The sequence below is a fragment of the Eurosta solidaginis genome, chromosome 4, assembly GCF_040869045.1.
Source record: "Eurosta solidaginis isolate ZX-2024a chromosome 4, ASM4086904v1, whole genome shotgun sequence".
NCBI lineage: Eukaryota > Metazoa > Arthropoda > Insecta > Diptera > Tephritidae > Eurosta > Eurosta solidaginis.
In genome coordinates, this window is record NC_090322.1 from 77,630,782 (window position 1) to 77,650,261 (window position 19,480).

A 19,480-nucleotide genomic window follows, 5' to 3' on the forward strand; every position below is an offset into this window, starting at 1 on the left:
GCCTTTTCATTGTTTAATCGACTAAAGTGAGATTTTATAACATTTAGTATGCAGAAGTTGGGTAAAGGGGATAGGACCCATTGTTACCCCTTTAATACTTTTTTTACATATGTGACTACAATTCACTAACACTAACAAAGCCCACGCATGCGCAGAACATGCATTTGCACAGTTTCAGCAAATAATGATTGACAGAAAATTTGCACATTAGGAAGATAGGAAGGTATTGATATAGAAGTATTATATATATGGCAACAACGTAAAAATATACCTAGCGTCGATGTGCTCTGACGAACCAACAGAGTTATATGCTTGTGAGCGGGCGAGGTAACTTAAAAGCCGAGGAAAGGCAACACACCCACTTGATATCGTACAATTGTAGGTACACATATAGGTATGTGTATGTAGATTGGAATTAGAGAGCATGCACTAACACTTGGGAAACCCGCACATGCGAATAACGAAGGTGGCGCTCAACTAGTGGAACAGAGAACTACTAGATGATGTTAAGGTACAAATCATAAATACGTACCATGCAGAAAATCCAATGATGCAAACTATCGCACAACCAGTATGAATGCTATGCCAAACTAGTCTTCATCTGTCCCTTTTTTTGTTCTTTTTTTTTACAAGAAACTGGTAGATTTTTTTGCTGTATTCGAGGTATAGTAGATTTCGATCCCAAACCGGATCGGATTACCAAGAACAATCTCCGTCCTTATTTAAGGTGAAATAGCCTAGCTACGCCAGGGAAAGAGTGCGAAGTACCCGATAGGAAAAAGTACCATGTTGGAACCCTAAGAGCAAGATATGGAGAAATATAAAATTTTAGCTTTGGATGTTTGCTATTCAACAATCGACAGTTACTTAGATGATTTATTTATGGTTGACGCAATTTCAATCAGTTTTTTTTTTTTTTGGACGAGCACGAATTTATGCTGGCACATTCCTGTTTTTTTTTGTTAAGCAAATTTGGATGGCGTGATCCATGACGTTATTTCTCATCCCTCAATACGAGTAAAGAAGTCATAGTCTGATCTGACTGTACAAAGGTATATCAAGAAGAAAAGAAAAAAAATAAAAACAATGTCTAACGGGAAGATCAGGCGATTATTCCGTTCGACCAATACCTAAGGTGAGAACATATGGAAAACTGGAAAACTTCCGGTAGGAGCTTTGAAGGCGTAGGCTAAAGATTAACAAAATCAGTTTATGAGGAGACATCGAAAAGACCAGCACACTGGCAAAAATTCACCCCTATTCTGCATTTCGATTACGTTCCCGTTCTACGCTCCGCTTCAATCGAAGTTGGGTATTCTGCATTACGACGGAATCGTAACGAGAAGAGGAAGAGCAAATGATTTTTCGAAATCAGCTGTTTGTACGGAATATGTGAACTTTGGAACAAAATAAATTAAAGAAATTTTGTAAAAAAACACTGAAAAACGTTTATATTTTATTATCCACGCCATTTTGTACAAAAAAAGCAATAGAATATATTGCCGCAGTGTTATATCTTTTTGAGTGAAGTGCTTTCATAATTGTATGTGTATTTTTGTCGTTTTTTTTGGCCAATTCACTTCCGTGGCCACCAAGTTTTGTTAAAAAGGATTCCTGCACGAATATAGTTGACATTTTTTGAATTCTCCGGATGCTAATTTCATTACACTGGCCTAAAATACTTTATGAAGATTTATTTATTCTTTCCGCAAGGATTGTTTACGTTTTCGCTTCTTCCTCTACTCCGGCAACTTGCTTTGTCATATAACTGGACCCAACGAACAGACACAAATTATAGCTGTCTATTGTACTGGAATCAGCCGCGGCATTATTTGTGGAGTTGGAAAGCAACGCATACGAAAATGGCCAAGCGAGAATGGAAAGGCAATTTTGCGAGATTATTGTAATCCATTTAAGATGAGTGACGAATTGTAAGAAAATGAACTTAAAAGTGGTAAGTTTTAATGACTTATTTTCTTATTTAGGTTCAAAAAAAAAACTTTAGACTTAATAAGGATGCTTTTAAGTATGTGTTAGATACTTTTGCGGGGCAAATACGCCTAAGGTCTTCGACATCGACATGTTATTTTTGACCTGGAAACATATAAAAAACAATCTTCATCAAGCCTTTTACGTTTCTTAACAATTTTTACTTACATTTTTGTTAAAATTCTGTTAAAAATAAAAATAAAAAAATTTTTCCGCCAACAAATTTGCAACTTAGAAAAATGGAACTACGATCGAAATGCAGAATACACAAAATCGAACGATTCGAATTTGGATCGAAAGAGATTGGAATACAGAATACCAAAATTGCCAAATCGAAAAAATTCCAAACTAAGTCGAAATGCAGAATAGGTCTGATTAAGTCGTCGGACCCAAACCCGCGTGCGTTGGGACTAAAAGCCCAAGTCGGGGCAATACTGAAAAGTTTTCAAAGTGTTTTTAAAGATTAAATATAAATCAAATATGTGTCATTATTACTGTATTCAGTTGTGCAGATAATAATATTTCGTGAAAACTTTTGGAATAGGGCCAAAAGTCTTTAAAACCAGAGGAAACTTTTTTTAATAGAACTAACTACAAAACAACATTACCTCTTAACTATAAAATTTAAACTCAAAACTTCCGGAATAGAAGTGTTGAAAAAAAAAAAAAACACGAAATGGCAAACAAAAATTGTAATAAATTATCCAACAAACTTGTATAGACTCTACTTGCTTAAACCGAGAAGAAAGGTGAAAAGTGTGTAAGATTGATGAAAATGACGGCCAATAAACACCGTGATTCACCAAATGAAAATTTTAAAGAGGCCAATGCGCCCAACTAAAAAGAAAGAAAATCTGAAAAGAAATCATCACGCGGATGAAGGAGTAGCTAGCTGTAACCTTAGTCCATACTCAGACGCCGAAATTTCCCAACAAACGTCGAGACGGTCGTCATAATGGATTCCTGGAAATTTAGCTTTAGAGTTAAATAATTTATAAAGATTTTTTTTGTTTCTAAATTTTCTTATGAAAAATAGCTAGTGAAGATTAGTTGCATAAATAAATTAATTAGGGATGTAATTAGTTTCTCGGTCATTCTTACGATCACTCCGTGATAGTTTCATTTTGTAATTAAGATAATTTAAAAAGAAAATTTGTGTACCATAAAACAGGGAGTTAAGGTAATAATCTCGTCGATTTAACTTTCCCGGAATTTTGGTTTAATTATATGGTTTAGAATTCCGACAAAGTTCACAAACTCGCATTTTCGGTATCAAATTTTAAGAGTTGATCTCGTAGGTAATAACGAAAATGGGCTCGCCCTCTTAAGTTCGTTAGTACATTTTTTTTTGTGTAATTAAAACCATTCGATTTACTAGTCATGCCAAAATAAGCATTCTCACATGTCGCCAGTGTACTTTCAAAATTAATTGTAGCACTAGCAGACATGGTCGCTAGACATAATACATCGAACCTACAACATTCCCGTCATCCTCGCTGAGCTCACCGTCGCATCGATGGAGATCAAGTAAAAAGAAAGAAAAAAAAAATATACTTCAATTACATACATATTGTATTTTTTGTAGTAGCAACATTTGTCGACGTGTTAGGCCTGGCAAATATTTTTCGTTTTATTGGTAATAATTAGGTGAAAATATCTCTTTTTGCCTTTACATTTTGAACCTCGAGGCCAAAACGTGGACCCGGGTACCCCTAGAGTGTGTTTATAGAATATGGATATCAAATGAAAGCTGTTGATGAGTGCTTTAGTAGAGGGTAATTTTCATTCCCCAGGGTGACTAGGGTCTCGAGATATAGGCCAAAACGTGGACCCGAATGTGTTTATATAATGTGGATATCAAATGAAATCTGTTGATGAGTGCTTTATTAGAGGGTAATTTTCATACCCCTGGGTGACTGGGGTCTCGAGATATAGGCCAAAACGTGGACCAGGGTACCCCTAGAATGTGTTTATAGAATATGGATATCAAATGAAAGCTGTGGATGAGTGAGAATTGTAGCACTAGCAGACATGGTCGCTAGACATAATACATCGAACCTACAACATTCCCGTCATCCTCGCTGAGCTCACCGTCGCATCGATGGAGATCAAGTAAGTAGAAAGAAAAAAAATATACTTCAATTACATACATGTTGTATTTTTTGTAGTAGCAACATTTGTCGACGTGTTAGGCCTGGCAAATATTTTTCGTTTTATTGGTAATAATTAGGTGAAAATATCTCTTTTTGCCTTTACATTTTGAACCGCGATTTGAAATCTAAGTTTGATTGCGTTTGATCATAAAGTTAACACACTCACAACCTGTTTCATTACCGTGGACGAGTTCGTGTCTTTAGTCATTACGTTTGCATATTTTTCCTCTAGCACAAGTTCGTGTCTTTAGTCGTTACGTATATTTATTTTACTTTAGCTCAAAAATCGAGTTTGTAACTCAAAACAAAGCCCATATATTGAGGGGATTTGCGAATAATAGGATTTCCCAAGTAAACTTACGAATCTTTGCAATCAATATTTATATCTTAATATATAAAAAACACGTGTCACATAATTGAGGCCAATGAACTCCTAAACTACTGAGCCGATTTTGAATTTGTTTTGCACCCCGTATGTAGTTTGATCTAACTTGAAATATAGGATAGGTGACTGGGTGACTAGGGTCTCGATATATAGGCCAAAACGTGGACGCGGGTACCCCTAGAGTGTGTTTATGGAATATGGATATCAAATGAAAGTTGTTGATGAGTGCTTTAGTAAAGGGTAATTTTCATACCCCTGGGTGACTAGGGTCTCGATATATAGGCCAAAACGTGGACCCGGGTACCCCTAAAGTGTGTTTATAGAATATGGATATCAAATGAAAGCTGTTGATGAGTGCTTTAGTAGAGGGTAATTTTCATTCCCCAGGGTGACTAGGGTCTCGAGATATAGGCCAAAACGTGGACCCGAATGTGTTTAAATAATGTGGATATCAAATGAAAGCTGTTGATGAGTGCTTTATTAGAGGGTAATTTTCATACCCCTGGGTGACCAGGGTCTCGAGATATAGGCCAAAACGTGGACCAGGGTACCCCTAGAATGTGTTTATAGAATATGGATATCAAATGAAAGCTGTGGATGAGTGCTTTAGCAGAGGGTAATTTTCATACCCCTGGGTGACTAGGGTCTCGAGATATAGGCCAAAACGTGGGCCAGTGAATGCCTAGAAAGTGTTTATCCAATATGGATATCAAATGAAAGATGTTGATGACTGCTTTAGTACAGAGTAATATATTACCCAGAGACGGACTTGGACTGGTATTAGGACTAGGACTGGGACTGAGACTCGGAGTGGGACTGGAATAAAATACATACCACCTTCTGGTACAGGCAATAAGGGATGCAGAAGAATGAGAAGAAATTGAGAGAAGAGAAAATCGAAAAGGGAGAAGAAGAAGGATATTGAGAAAGAGATAGAATGAGACGAAGATGGAGATAGATGAAGCGAAAAAGACGGAGGGAGGAGTGAATAAAAGGATTAGGAAAAAGTGAAGAGGGGGGAGCAGAGTCAGACGGAAAAAGCTTATTAAAATGTACGCAGATTGGCCAAATTTAGGGCAGGACAACGTCTGCCGGGCCTTCTAGTAAATAGGTATAAAGCTATTACAATAAATTTAATTGATATTATATTTATGTTGTTTTATTTTAGTTTGTATAGTATTTCTTTAATCTTAGTATGTATAGTTTGTTCACGTTTTAGTTATACTAATCTTCACATTTGTAGTCTTATTTTTAGGTTATCGTTTTTATGTTTAAACTCACACTTTATCTTTTTTCACGACTGAACTCTTTCTTTTCACAGCAACGAATTGATTCAATCTTCATTTTTCTAAACTCGCTGAATCCAATTCGCCCTGCGGAGTACAATTGCCACTGCTGTTCAGCAACAGCTGAGAGTGATGCCAGTTGCACTCAGAGGTGTATTTAGTGCGTGAAGGCTAGTTTACGCAGTGCGGTTATACCACCCTTCCTTAGAAAAAAGAAGAATCTGACAAGTTGATCAGATTTGTCATATTCTTCTTGATCCCATGATTTAGTTTTGATTGAATGAATGTATGATATTAGGGTGTTCCTCCCCTTTTTCCATTCGTTCAATCAGAACAATTTTTTTTCTTTTTACATGTGAAATGAAGTTAATATTACAATATGAATTCAATTACTTATGTGTAAATTGTTTTCTAATTTCTATTGCATTAAATTAATGTATTATATATTTTATTACAAATAGTGCGTGCATATTAATATTTGGTTTTATTTACATGCCAATTGAAATTTTTGTTTTTGTATATTAATATAAATTTTAATTTGAGATTTCATGCTTCAATAACAGAGTAATGAAAACTTAACATTATTTACAAGTTAGTTTGTAAATTTGTATGAGAAAAAAAATTTAGTTTACCTTATTGATTCGGTTTTTGTGAACGGTTTTTTCTTTTTTATTTATTTCAACCGTGACATTAACTCCATCAATTTTTGTGACTATATATGGTCCTTGGTAAATACTTTCGTGTTTATTTCTAGGTTATTTTTGTACTAATACCTTATCGTTTATATTAATTGATAACGGACGCGCCCTCTTATCATATAGATCCTTATTTTTAATTTTATGTTTATTAATTTAATCTTTTGCTATTTTATGTGTTTTTTGTAGTCTATATTTTAGTTCTTTTGCATAATTTCCAACATTGTAAATTGGATCGATTTGTTCCTTTTGAACTTCATTTGGTAAGGTAACATTTCTACTGAATACTAATTCGTATGGAGTAAATCCATTATCAAAAACTGTACTAGGAGTTGTATTATGCAAAAATGTAAAATATTTCAAATAAACGTCCCATTCGAGGAAGTTATCATTTAAAAAAGCTCGTAAATATTCATTAAACACCCGATGATTTCTTTCAATTGTACCTAGGGTTTCATGATGGTAAGCTGTAGAAAAATTATGTTCGATTTTTAGGAGTTTAGTTAATTCAGAGAATATTTCATTTTTATATTCGGTTCCTAAATCGGTTTTAATTGATTTCATTATGCCATAAATGAGGATGAAGCCTTCAAAAATGGCTGCTGCAATTGTTTTTGCTGTCTTATCAGGGATTGATATTGTAACTAGGTATTTGCTTAAGTCGCACATAATGGTAACCGCGAACATATTCCCATTATTCGACTCAGGCAAAGGTCCTATTGTATCTATAACTACGACATCGAAAGGTTTGCAGGGTGTTGGTGTAAGCACCAAATTTTCTTTGGTTTTTGGCTTGACTTTATTCAAAAGGCACTTTTTACAATTTTTGACGTATGTGGCATTATCACGAGTCATACCTTTCCAATAATATTTTGTACGTATTTTTGCGTAAAGCTTTTTATTTCCGCAGTGACCACCTGATATCGGGTCGTTGTGGTAAATTTCCATTAGTTTAAGTTTTTTGTCGTTGTCCGTAACTGCTTCGACAGGTTCTGTTAATAGTATTTGTAAATTTTTTAAAATTGAATTCCCTGTACTTTTAAAATTTGAAATAGAAAAATATTTAAATAACTGATCATCGTTTTGCCATCCTGCTTGCTTAATATTGTGTTTACCAGCTTCTTTTTCAAGCTTCAAAAGTAATTCATCTAATTGCATTATTTTGTTAGTACACACAATATTAAGTAACTCGAGTTTTTTATGTTTCAAATGCGCATATATTTTTAAATTAATTTTATCATTATCGGTGTCATGACATATTTGGCCTTGTATCCTATGGATTTTCTTGGAAAAATTATATGAAAATTTGTCGAATACCTGTAATTTAATATTTTTTTCGTTTATGTCTTCAGCCGGTTGTTGTAGTTGTTCGTGACGTTTCGTCATGGACCTCGTCTGTACTGCTAAAATTTGATTATTGGAATTTTTAAGTTCTTGAATTGAAATTCGCGATAATGCGTCTGCACCTACGTTAGATTTTCCTTTAATATATTCTATGGTAAAATTATATTCGGACAATTCCAAACGGATTCTGGAAAGTTTCGACGACGGATCTTTCATATTAAATAGATAAACTAGTGGACGATGATCTGATTTAACTTTGAAGTGAGTGCCATAGACATATGCACGAAATTGCTTTATTGCAAAATATATTGCCAAAAGTTCTAATTCTATTATTGCTTTATTTTGTTCCGATTTGTTAAAGGATTTTGAAGCAAAACAAATTGGCAAGTCGTTGCCATTATGATTTTGACTCAGTATCGCACCACAACCCAACTTTGAAGCATCTACCGTAATTAAAAATTCTTTGGTTAAATCTGGATATTGTAATAGTTTTGGAGAAATCAGACTTTTTCTTAGTTTTTCGAAAGCTAACTCACATGCCGTATCCCAATTAAATTCAACCTTTTTTCTACTCAAACGATTTAGTGGAGCTGCTAAAGAAGCGAAATTTGGAATAAATCTCCTATAATAATTTGCAAATGCCACGAATCTTCGGACAGCATCTTTATCGCGTGGCTTAGGATACCTTTTAATTGTTTCAATTTTTGAATCGTCTGGTAGCAACCCATTTGCTGAGCATTTATGCCCTAAGAAAGTTACTTCAGGTCGAAGAAAATTACATTTTTTGGGTTAAGTCGCAAGTTGAACTTCCTACAGGTCTCGAAAACTTTTTTTAGATTATTGAGATGATGTGCTTCGCTACATCCAATTACTATTATATCGTCTACATACATAAAGGCTTGGTTGGGTGAAATACCAGAAAATGCAATTGACATCATTCTTGAAAATGAATTTGGAGCCACGTTCAAACCAAATGGTAACACCTTCCATCGAAAAGCTCCGCGGCCAGTACTAAAAGATGTTATGTCTCTTGAATCTTTGTGAAGTGGAATTTGGTGAAAACCCGAAAAAAGTTCTAAAGTAGAAAAGAATTTCGCACGGCCAAGGTTATCCAAAATATCGTCTACACGTGCCAAAGGAAATTTATCGGCAATTAACTTTTTATTTACAGCCCTAAAGTCAACGCACATTCTATACGATTTTCGGCCATTTAGGTATTTTTTCGGTACCAAAATCAAAGGAATGTTATAATTCGAACAACTATTTTCGATCAAATCGTTTTCCAATATTTTATTAACTTGTTTATTGATTTCTTCGCGCTGAGAGTACGGTAGGCGGTAATTTTTAATGTATACTGGCGTCGTATCGTTTAGTCTTAGTTTTTCTTCATAAAAATTGTTTATTGTCATTTTATCATTGTCTAGCGCAAAAATATCGGAATATTGTAAACATAAGTTAATAAGCTTATTTTCAGCATAATTAGGTATTTGTTTTTCTAAAATGCCTTTAAGTTCTTTGATACGACTATCTTGTTTTACTGGGTTATTGATTTTATAAACGTGATAATTAGAAAGTTTTTCTGTTTGAATGTTGCAGTTATTTACGTATTTTACGCTATTTGTGGTGTTTATTACTTTAATGATCGGATTACTAGTATCAACTATACATTTCGCTGTGAAAACACCGTCATAAATCTCTTGAGAATCCACGAAAAGTGGTTCTGAGTCTTTTTCCGAGGCGAAAATTCTATAAACTTCGCAACGAGGTGGTATAACAAATGTATCGCTTTCCATTCCGTGAAGGATGGGAAGTGCGATCTTTTCATTGCCTATCCAGAAGGAAATGCAATTGGTCGAATAACTGATATCGCATTTATTTGTTTTTAGGAATTCCTTACCAAGTATTCCATCTGATGGAATGTTGAAATCATTGTCTACCACGTGCAACGTATGTTTGATATAAAAATTTGAAAAGTGTAAGTTAGTTGTAAAAGTACCTAATGTAGAAACTGTATCTGTGGTTACTCAAGTAATATTAATTGTATCATTGTTATTAATTGACAAATTTTTATTAAGAGAAGAAATTTTAATTAACGAAATGTCGGCTTGTGTATCGACTAGAAATGTACAAAATTTGTTGGAGCCAGTAATATTTATTTGTATAAAATCGGAATAATTTAAGTTAAGACAATAAACGTTTTTAGATGAAAAACTGTGAGCTGAATCAGTTAGTAATTTGTCTCGTCCTTCCTCAGTGTTCGCTCCTGAGGGGCTTCCCTGTTTAAAGTCCAGACACTTGCATTTCTACCTCTATTATTGGGAGTGTTAGAACCGTTATTATTGCTAGTAGGACTATTGTTGCTATTATTATTATTGTTACGAATATTAGCAGAACTACGGCGTGCTGCTATCTCTAAGCCGATGCTAAGCAGTGACGGTAATTCACATCAATAATTCAATCATTATGTATCTACATAAACGAATCAATAATTGCGTCTACACATATGTACGTATGCGAGCAGCGGAGAACCAATGCACAAACACATGCATATATCTTATCTGAGTTGTCACAAGAGAGGGCAATAATTTTTGCAAGTATTACTCAAATGAGAAGTTATAAACGTAGTTGTGGCTGGCGATTTTGTAGCTGAAACTAACTAGTAAGTTCTAGAATGGAAAAGCCTGGAAGTATGTAATAAGAAATCAAAAAGTATAAAAGGCGCGACAGTAGAGGCGAAGAGAGAGTTTCATTTGAGCTATCAATCAGTTTGGTTGTTAAGCAAGCTAGTTGCAAAGTATAAGTGTTATTGTGAAGTACTTTAATAAAGGCCATTTTTTTCCATTATTCAATATTGGAGTTATTTATTCAACAGTTTAGTGATTCGAACTTAGCAGAAGGGCAAAAAGAGGATTTGCAAGTAAAATTCGTTACAATTGGTGTCAGAAGAGGAATTGTTGAATAAATTCCAGAGGACAACAAGTACATGGCAAAGTTGAGTGAATTGAGGATCCAGCAACTGAAAAAGGAGTTGGAGACCCGTGGATTGAATACAACCGGCAATAAGATCGAACTTCAAGCACGACTACGAGAGGTAATGGAGTCGCAAAGAATTGATGTGGGCGAGTATGTCTTTAATCCTGATGGGGACGAGACAACAACAAAAATTGAAGAGAAAAACGAAACATCGCAGACAGTTACGAGCACAGACTTGAACATGATTTTGGCTGCAATATCTGCACAAACATCGACAGTAACATCAATGTCGTCGCAAATGTCATCTCAACTGGAAGAACAGAAGACACATATTGCAGAAATGTCGTCAGAAATAAAATCGAAGATCGAAGCACAAGAAACGCGTATTTCAGAAATGTCGTCACAAATGTCATCCCAACTGGAATCGCAGGAGACACGCATCACATCGAAGATTGAAGCACAATTGGATGAACAAAAAACACACATGGCGTCACAAATTGGAGAACAATTAAAAGAGCAAGAGGCACGCATAACATTACAACTCGGAGCACAGGAAGAGCGTATCTCAAAGAAGCTGGAGGCACAGGAAACAAAAGTCTCATCGCAGCTGGAGGCTTTTAATGAACGACAAGATAAAATGGAGGTCGAGATGGATGCTTTGAAAGATCGTATACAGGAGTTGCAACTAAACAGCCCAGAAGTTTCAGCGAGTAATCCAAAGGTAAAAACACCATCCTTTGACGGTTCTATTCCTTTCCAGGTCTTTAATCTACAATTTGAGAAGACCGCAACAGTGAACAACTGGAATGCTGAAGATAAAGTTGCTGCACTCTTCGTAGCATTGAAAGGACCAGCTGTGGAAATCTTACAGACTATTCCAGAGTACGAACGGAACAGCTATGAAGCATTGATGGCCGCTGTCGAGAGACGTTATGGAAGCGAGCATAGAAAACAGATATTCCAAATTGAGTTGCAAAACCGCCACCAAAGAGCGAATGAGACTTTGCAGGAGTTTGCCTCGGATGTTGAAAGGTTGGCACATTTGGCAAATGCGGACGCACCCGTGGAGTACACCGAGAGGGTAAAAATCCAGAGTTTTACAAATGGCATACGGGACGTAGAAACGAAGCGAGCGACATATGCAAACCCAAAACCCACATTCGCAGAAACGGTATCCTATGCACTGACTTAAGAAACAGCGTCGCTTTTGAGTAAGCCCGCATACAAAGCACGCCGCGTGGAAGTAGAAAGGCCAGAGTGGGTAGACGCAATATTGGAGGCGCTGAAAGGATCGCAAAAGCGGAGTGGAAAAGTAATCAAATGCTTTAAATGCGGGAAGTCCGGTCAAATTGCACGTCATTGCGATCTTGGTCCTAATAGTTCCAACAATGTGTGTGCTCGTAAACGTAAAGCTGGAGGAGATGAGCAAGAGCGAGTAAGAGGTAGAGATCGAGAGCTAGATCCAGCTATTGAATGCCCTGTGATATCTGTGTTGCAAATTGGTAGAAAATCGAGCAGTCTTACCGTCAGAGGGAATGTGGATGGTAAAGAACATGTACTGACTGTTGATACGGGCGCATATCATTCCTTGATTCGATATGATTTGGTCTACAGGAGAGTAAAGTCATTACCTGGAGCGAGATTGCGTACGGTCACTGGCGAGTATAACCAAGTCCGGGGAGAAGTGATCTGTGAAGTCTTAATTGGGAAGGTCATGGTTTTGCAGAAATTCGTTGTGGCGGAGATCGTTGATGAAGTCATATTGGGAATGGACTTCTTGGTTGACAATGACATCAAGATCGATATGCAGAAAAGGGTGATGCGTTATAAGAACCAGGATGTACCACTTAACTTCAGTTTGCAGAAAGGATTCAGTAGTAATCGAGTACTGGTGGAGAAGACTCGACAAAAACCACGGAAGTCAAAGGCAAAGGTTAATAGGTCGAATGGGCCAAATAAAGCAAAATCAAAAGTACCTGCGAGAGAAACACTGGCATTGACAAAACCTAAAAGACGCAGGAAAACGAAGCAACGAATTTCCGAGAAAGAATGCGAGGGTAGTTTCAAGCCGGAGCGCACTACTGTTGTGAAACGTGGGAACGATACTGATTATGCGAAGCCAATCCGTCAAGCGCAAGCCCTACGAAGTAGTTCATTGGCCAAGCAACAGAGTGCGAGGGAACGATCCAGGATAATGAGTAGTAAGATGAAACACAGGTACGAAAAGGAAAATAATTCGGAAGGTTTCCGGGAGGGAGATTTGGTACTGCTATACAACCCTCACCGGAGGAAAGGTGTTCCATCCAAATATCGGTGCATTTGGGAAGGCCCGTACAGAGTTGTGAAGACGATCAGTGATGTCATCTACCGCATACAAGCAATTGGGAAATCACGAAATAGAAGAGTGGTACATTTGGCGTTGCTAACAGCGTTTACATCGAGAGATTTGTCTGATCGGGACGATCAGACTTAGGTGGAGTGCAGTGTTACGAATATTAGCAGAACTAAGGGGTGCTGCTACCTCTAAGCCGATGCTAAGCGTGACGGTAATTCACATCAATAATTCAATCATTATGTATCTACATAAACGAATCAATAATTGCGTCTACACATATGTACGTATGCGAGCAGCGGAGAACCAATGCACAAACACATGCATATATCTTATCTGAGTTGTCACAAGAGAGGGCAATAATTTGTGCAAGTATTACTCAAATAAGAAGTTATAAACGTAGTTGTGGCTGGCGATTTTGTAGCTGAAACTAACTAGTAAGTTCTAGAATGGAAAAGCCTGGAAGTATGCAATGAGAAATCAAAAGGTATAAAAGGCGCGACAGTAGAGGCGAAGAGAGAGTTTCATTTGAGATATCAATCAGTTTGGTTGTTAAGCAAGCTAGTTGCAAAGTATAAGTGTTATTGTAAAGTACTTTAATAAAGGCCTTTTTTCCATTATTCAATATTGGAGTTATTTATTCAACAGTTTAGTGATTCGAACTTAGCAGAAGGGCAAAAAGAGGATTTGCAAGTAAAATCGTTACATTATTATTAGACTGATGCCGATTTCCGCCACCGGAACGGAAATTTTGCCTTTGATTGCCGCAATTGAAGTTGTTGCCATAGTTACTGTTACTAAAAGATGGTATATTTTGTCTATAACTGTTAAAGTTACGACTTTGATTTTGAAAATTTCGACCTCGGTTATTACTTTGAAAATTTCTAAAATTGTTATTGTTCCGAGCTCTAAATGCTAAAACTTGGCGTTCTTTTATTTCATTTGATTGCTCAACAATCAGTTTAGCTACTACGTCCTTGGAATCATAAAAATTGGTTGAAGCGAAGATTGATTTGACTAAAGTGGTTTTTGCGTTCAATCGGCAAACGTTAACTGTTTGCTCGATGGCCATTTCATGTGCTTTGGCCTGAGTAATCCCTTCGATAATGAGGGAACGCTCCAAAGAATCAGACAATTCCTCGACGCGTTTTGCAAAATTGGTGTAATTATTATTATTAACCTGCAAAGCCGCAATTTTTCCGGCCACAACTTTGGAGTTGTCGGGTTATATACGGTTACGTAGTGCTATTTTTATATCATTAACTGAAAGTATTTGAGTTGGTCTCGCTTCTCGAGCTTTACCATCGAGTTTGGATTTAATATATGAAATACAAGTGCCAGTTAAATTTTCGTCGACAAATTCTTCGATTAACTCAATTTTATTAATGAAAGATTCAAGACCCAGGGGCCCGCCGCTATAATTTTCACGCATAATACCCGCACACATGCTGATAAAGGATCTTTTTTCCTCAGGAGTTGCCATATTTGTATCGGAATTAGGAGGATTTGAAATATGTGTTTCGGGCAATTCCTCAAATCCGGGAAATTCTCCGGACAAAGAAAGTCTAACAAAAAGGTTTTTGATTGTACTGGGCGAATATGTGGTTGAGCCTTCGGAAACTGGGCTTTTAAAGTCAAGATTTTCGGAATCGGAACTTTCGGAATTAAAATTTTTGGAATTGGAATCTGAATTTTTGGAATTAGAATCTGAATTTTCGGAATCTGAGTCTTGCTCTGAAATTCTGGGAACTACTTTTTTGTTTCTAAGAAACATATGTAGTAGGAACAAAGAAGAAATATTTAAACTGATTAAAGTCGAATTTGTAGAAATTGCTTACGAAAATTTAACAGAAATTGAAATTGAATTGAATGTTGATGTGAAATTGAAAGAATTATCCGGCAATTTAATGAAAGACTGAATATTTAATGATAAATTGAATGTATATTGAAGTAATTTAGTTTAAATTGATTTCAAAGGAAAATATTTTATTTTGGTAAAAGGACTTGGCTGTTGACAACGGACGCACCGCTTTGTTAAAATTGTATGGTTTTATTTTTATAGATACGGGCGCACCGCATCTTTTCAAACTTGTAATATGAATATCCTCGGACGCACCGGGATTAAAAAAAAAAATTCATTGGTTTTGCACGGAACCACCGTTTACGCAAAAAAAATTCTTTTTGGTTAATTACGGAACCACCGCTTTATGCAAAAAAAATTTATGTATGTTTGTTTATGGACGCACCGTATTTCACAAAAAAAATCAAAATCTCATATTTGTGTTGCCATGAAAGGTTGGCAAAATAAATTGTTGCACTTATAACGTAAGTACGTATATGGGGTAGTTGGGCAAAAACCAAAAAAGTTTTTATAATGAAAATTTTACAAAGTTATGTTTTTGTGAAAGTTTACAATGATTAGAATTTTTCTAAATTGGATTAGAATCAACGAGATTAAATTTTTACATATTTATGAAGTTGTGATTAAGACAGTTGAAATATACTGAATGTGAAAAAGTAGAAAAAAGAATTTTATTTGATTAGATGCATTAATTGGAAAATTTTAGGTTTGGTTTTGTCTAACTGTGACCCATAGTATTTAAAAAATTCATAGAAAATTTTTATAAATGTATTTGTGTTGTGCTTTTCTCATTTTTTTTTTTTTTTTTTTTGTATTTTTTGTAATGTTTTAATAATAAATTTTGTTTTGAGAATAGTAATTACATAGGTGATGTTGATGTTTGGTATTTATAGGAACAATTAATTATAATATAGTAAAATGATAGGATAGTATGAATATTCAAAACTACAATATTTTTAAAGAAACAAGTTGAAAGAAAATTTTAATAGTCTACTTTTGTTTTGTGCACACTGTGCGCCATACCCGTACTGCAAATTTTTCTGAAGTCGCTACTCGTTGCCGGTCGAATAATATAATCTTCTCTGCCGCTGCTAGTCTGCCGTATTATACCCTCTTCTGTTATATAATAACCTCCTCTGCTAGCGTTGTGCTGCTGCTGATGTTTGCTGTAGTTTTCGGCGTTATGTATTGGTATAGCTGTACATATAGCCGTAATTGTTTGTGGCGTGTTCTGACTATGACCGTTATGTGGTATTTGAGGTACAGTACCCCTTTTGTGGTTTTAGGTTTTATATTATTTTAGAATTTATCAATTTCGCAAATTATTACCATATGTATGTATAAATTATCTCCGTTATGTATTAAATTTGTCAATTTTTCTGTTTTATTTTAATAATTTGTAATTTACCTCTGTTGTTGTTAGTTTTCTAGATTATGTTGTATTTGTAGATCTTCTGCGTTTTGCTTTACAAAAAAAGTTATGTAGTTATTTCGCTTATTATTATTATCTCCAAAAAAAATTAGTTTTACGTATTGTTATTTGCACTCCGAACACCACCTTATGTAACCATTTAAAAGTTTTTGTAGAGAAAATTCATTTTTATTTAATTCAGTTGCCTTTTCCACAATTTTTGTTTTGTAAAATTTTTAAATATTTGTATATTTTTTGTAAAGTTTTTCATGATTTAAAATTTTTTTTTGTATGGGTTTTTGAATGTTTTTTAAATTTTTTTTTTGTATATTTTTTTGTTTAAATTTTTATGATTTTTCAATTTTTAGATTTTTGGATAATTTTTAAAGAATTTTAATTTTTCGCATGCTTGTGAGAATTTTTTTTTTAATTTTTAAATTTTAATATTTTAAAGAATTCGAATTAAATGAAAAAGGTATTTTTTGCTACGGCAATTAAAAATTGTTACACCTTTTATATGCGCATTTTATGCGCGTGACCGCCATTTTGCGGCACGGCCCACGGTCGCCACATAAGGTGCCCATCTTAGACACCATGAAAAATGATCTGCCCACACACACTCACCCAACAATAAATGGAATAAATTTAATTGATTTTATATTTATGTTGTTTTATTTTAGTTTGTATTGTATTTCTTTAATCTTAGTATGTATAGTTTGTTCACGTTTTAGTTATACTAATCTTCACATTTGTAGTCTTATTTATAGGTTATCGTTTTTATGTTTAAACTCACACTTTATCTTTTTTCACGACTGAACTCTTTATTTTCACAGCAACAAGTTCATTCAATCTTCATTTTTCTAAACTCGCTGAATCCAATTCGCCCTGCTGAGTACAATTGCCACTGTTGTTCAGCAACAGCTGATAGTGATGCCAGTTGCACCAGAGGTGTATTCAGTGCGTGAAGGCTAGTTTACGCAGTGCGGTTATAAGAGCTCGTATATCCGAATAATAAATATATCGATTAATTATATATCTATTAATCTTAGGTAGTAGTAATTGGCTTTTGAATAAATTGTTAAAAATATCTAAATACTGAGAATGGGATGGATTAATTTTTTTGTTATATTCTTACATACAAATTAGCTGATCTAATAATGTTAGTTATTAATTTTATTTCAATAAATGTATGAAATTATTGTAGTATAAAAGAAAAATGGATTTCTAATTCTTTTATTTTGATGACGAAATGTAGGGAAAGGTTAGTATACCAGGTTTAAGTATTTTTCTTGGGTTAATGTACATAAAGTCAAGGTACATTAACAGGTTGGGTGGGTAAATACCAGGAGGGAAAATTCCATGTTACCAATCCCTCCATCGCTGGTTGCAATGACCCTTTTTGATTCCGCTGGTTTTTTTTGTGTTGTATTTTTATCTCCGTTCATGAGGTAAATAGCGTTAAATACCCTGTATACAGATTTTGTTTCGTACGAATTTCGCTGTATGTGACCGAGACAAGCCCACTCCCATTTCCCTGAGCCAGACCGTAGCATAGCAAGGTATGCAGACCCGTCTCGGAAGCATGCGCCTGACCCTTTTTCAGTAGTAAACGGCAGCATCCGGGAGAAGTTCGTTACAATTGTTATGCGAGATAATGCATCCGCAATGTGATTTTCCTTTCCTGCGATATACTCCACTTCAAAATCGTCTTACTCGTGTTAACTTAGATGAAGGATTCTTCATCGAAAAAAGATATGTTAAAGGGTGGTGATCGGTTTTAATTAGAAATTTTCTGTAGATTCAATTCAATTCAATTTATTTAAACTTTTTAAATACACGGTTTTAGATGATATGGCTTCTTAAATAAACCTTACAACTATAGTATTATAAGTGAGTTTAAAATATATCGATTACTAAAACTTAAAGTTGATATAAGGGAAAAAATCTAGCTTAGGAGACTTAGGATTTAGCTTAGAAAAAAACCTTGGAAATTATATTTTGCATTAAAGTTAATACTACCTATAAATACTATTCATAAATATAGTACGCAGTTTAATTATATGATAAACTAAGAGTAATTTAGATTGTAAATTAGTGGATTTGTAGATATATCACAGAGGCGTTCAAATTTGTCAGTTATTTTTTCAATATGGTCCGAAACGAGACTGATTTTGTTTTGTGTGTGCAACTTTGTAGTTGAAAAATGCCACGGCAAATCAAACAAAATTTTCAACAACTTATTTTGTTTAACTTGTATTTTTTCAATATGCGTTTTGGCACATTTACCCCAGACTGGGCACCCGTCAATTGTGGCCTTATTTTCATTACTGAGCTTAGATTTTCGGTTTATTAACGGATACAGAAGTTTTAGAGCTATACTAAATTTAGTTTGAATATATTGGGTGTGATCTCTAAAGCGTAATTTTGGGTCAAGTACAATTCCAAGATATTTGATATTGGTCGACCACTGCACCTCAGTATTGCATATATTTGGTTTAGAATTGGGATAGTAACAAGAACTTCTTTTTCTTGTGAAAAAGAGGGCTTGAGATTTGTTAACGTTGACTTTAACTCTCCATTTACACAAATAGTTGATGATAATGTTTAGAGAATACTGTAGTATTTCTACAGACTTTTGACCAATCTCATGGGAATTAAAAATAGCAATGTCATCTGCATACATTGCGTAGTTACAATCAGGTAATGCTGGTATATCTGAGCAATAGATAATATAGAGGATGGGGCCAATAACTGATCCTTGAGGAACGCCAGCAGGAATTAGTTTAAGGTCACTAAACTCATTGCCAACTTGTACACAAAAATATCGATTAGTTAAAAAGCTTCTAATAGTTGCGATCAAATGCGGCGGAAAACCGTAGTTAATTAACTTATAAATTAAACCATCATGCCACATAGTATCAAAGGCCTTCTCAATATCTAAGGATACGAGGGCAGTTGATTTTTTTGCATTAAAGTTTAGTTTTATATGCTTCCATAGTCTTTTAAGTTGATGTACTATGAAATTGTCGAAAACCAAACTGTTCGTCTGGT

At 35.0% G+C, this 19,480-nt stretch overlaps 1 protein-coding gene across 7 annotated transcripts in view; it reads left to right on the forward strand.

Annotated features, from left to right (window-relative positions):
- Positions 1-19,480, forward strand: part of LOC137249995 (serine--tRNA ligase, mitochondrial-like) — a 176,096-nt gene that overhangs the window by 135,451 nt on the left and 21,165 nt on the right. The window contains exon 4 of one of the 7 annotated variants that reach the window (XM_067782159.1): positions 17,263-17,650. The exons of the other annotated variants lie outside the window; for them this stretch is intronic. Coding sequence (XP_067638260.1) covers positions 17,263-17,321 — 59 coding nt within the window. The 3' untranslated portion in view covers positions 17,322-17,650. Of the gene's footprint in view, positions 1-17,262; positions 17,651-19,480 lie in introns of those variants that run through there. 7 annotated transcript variants of the gene reach the window in all.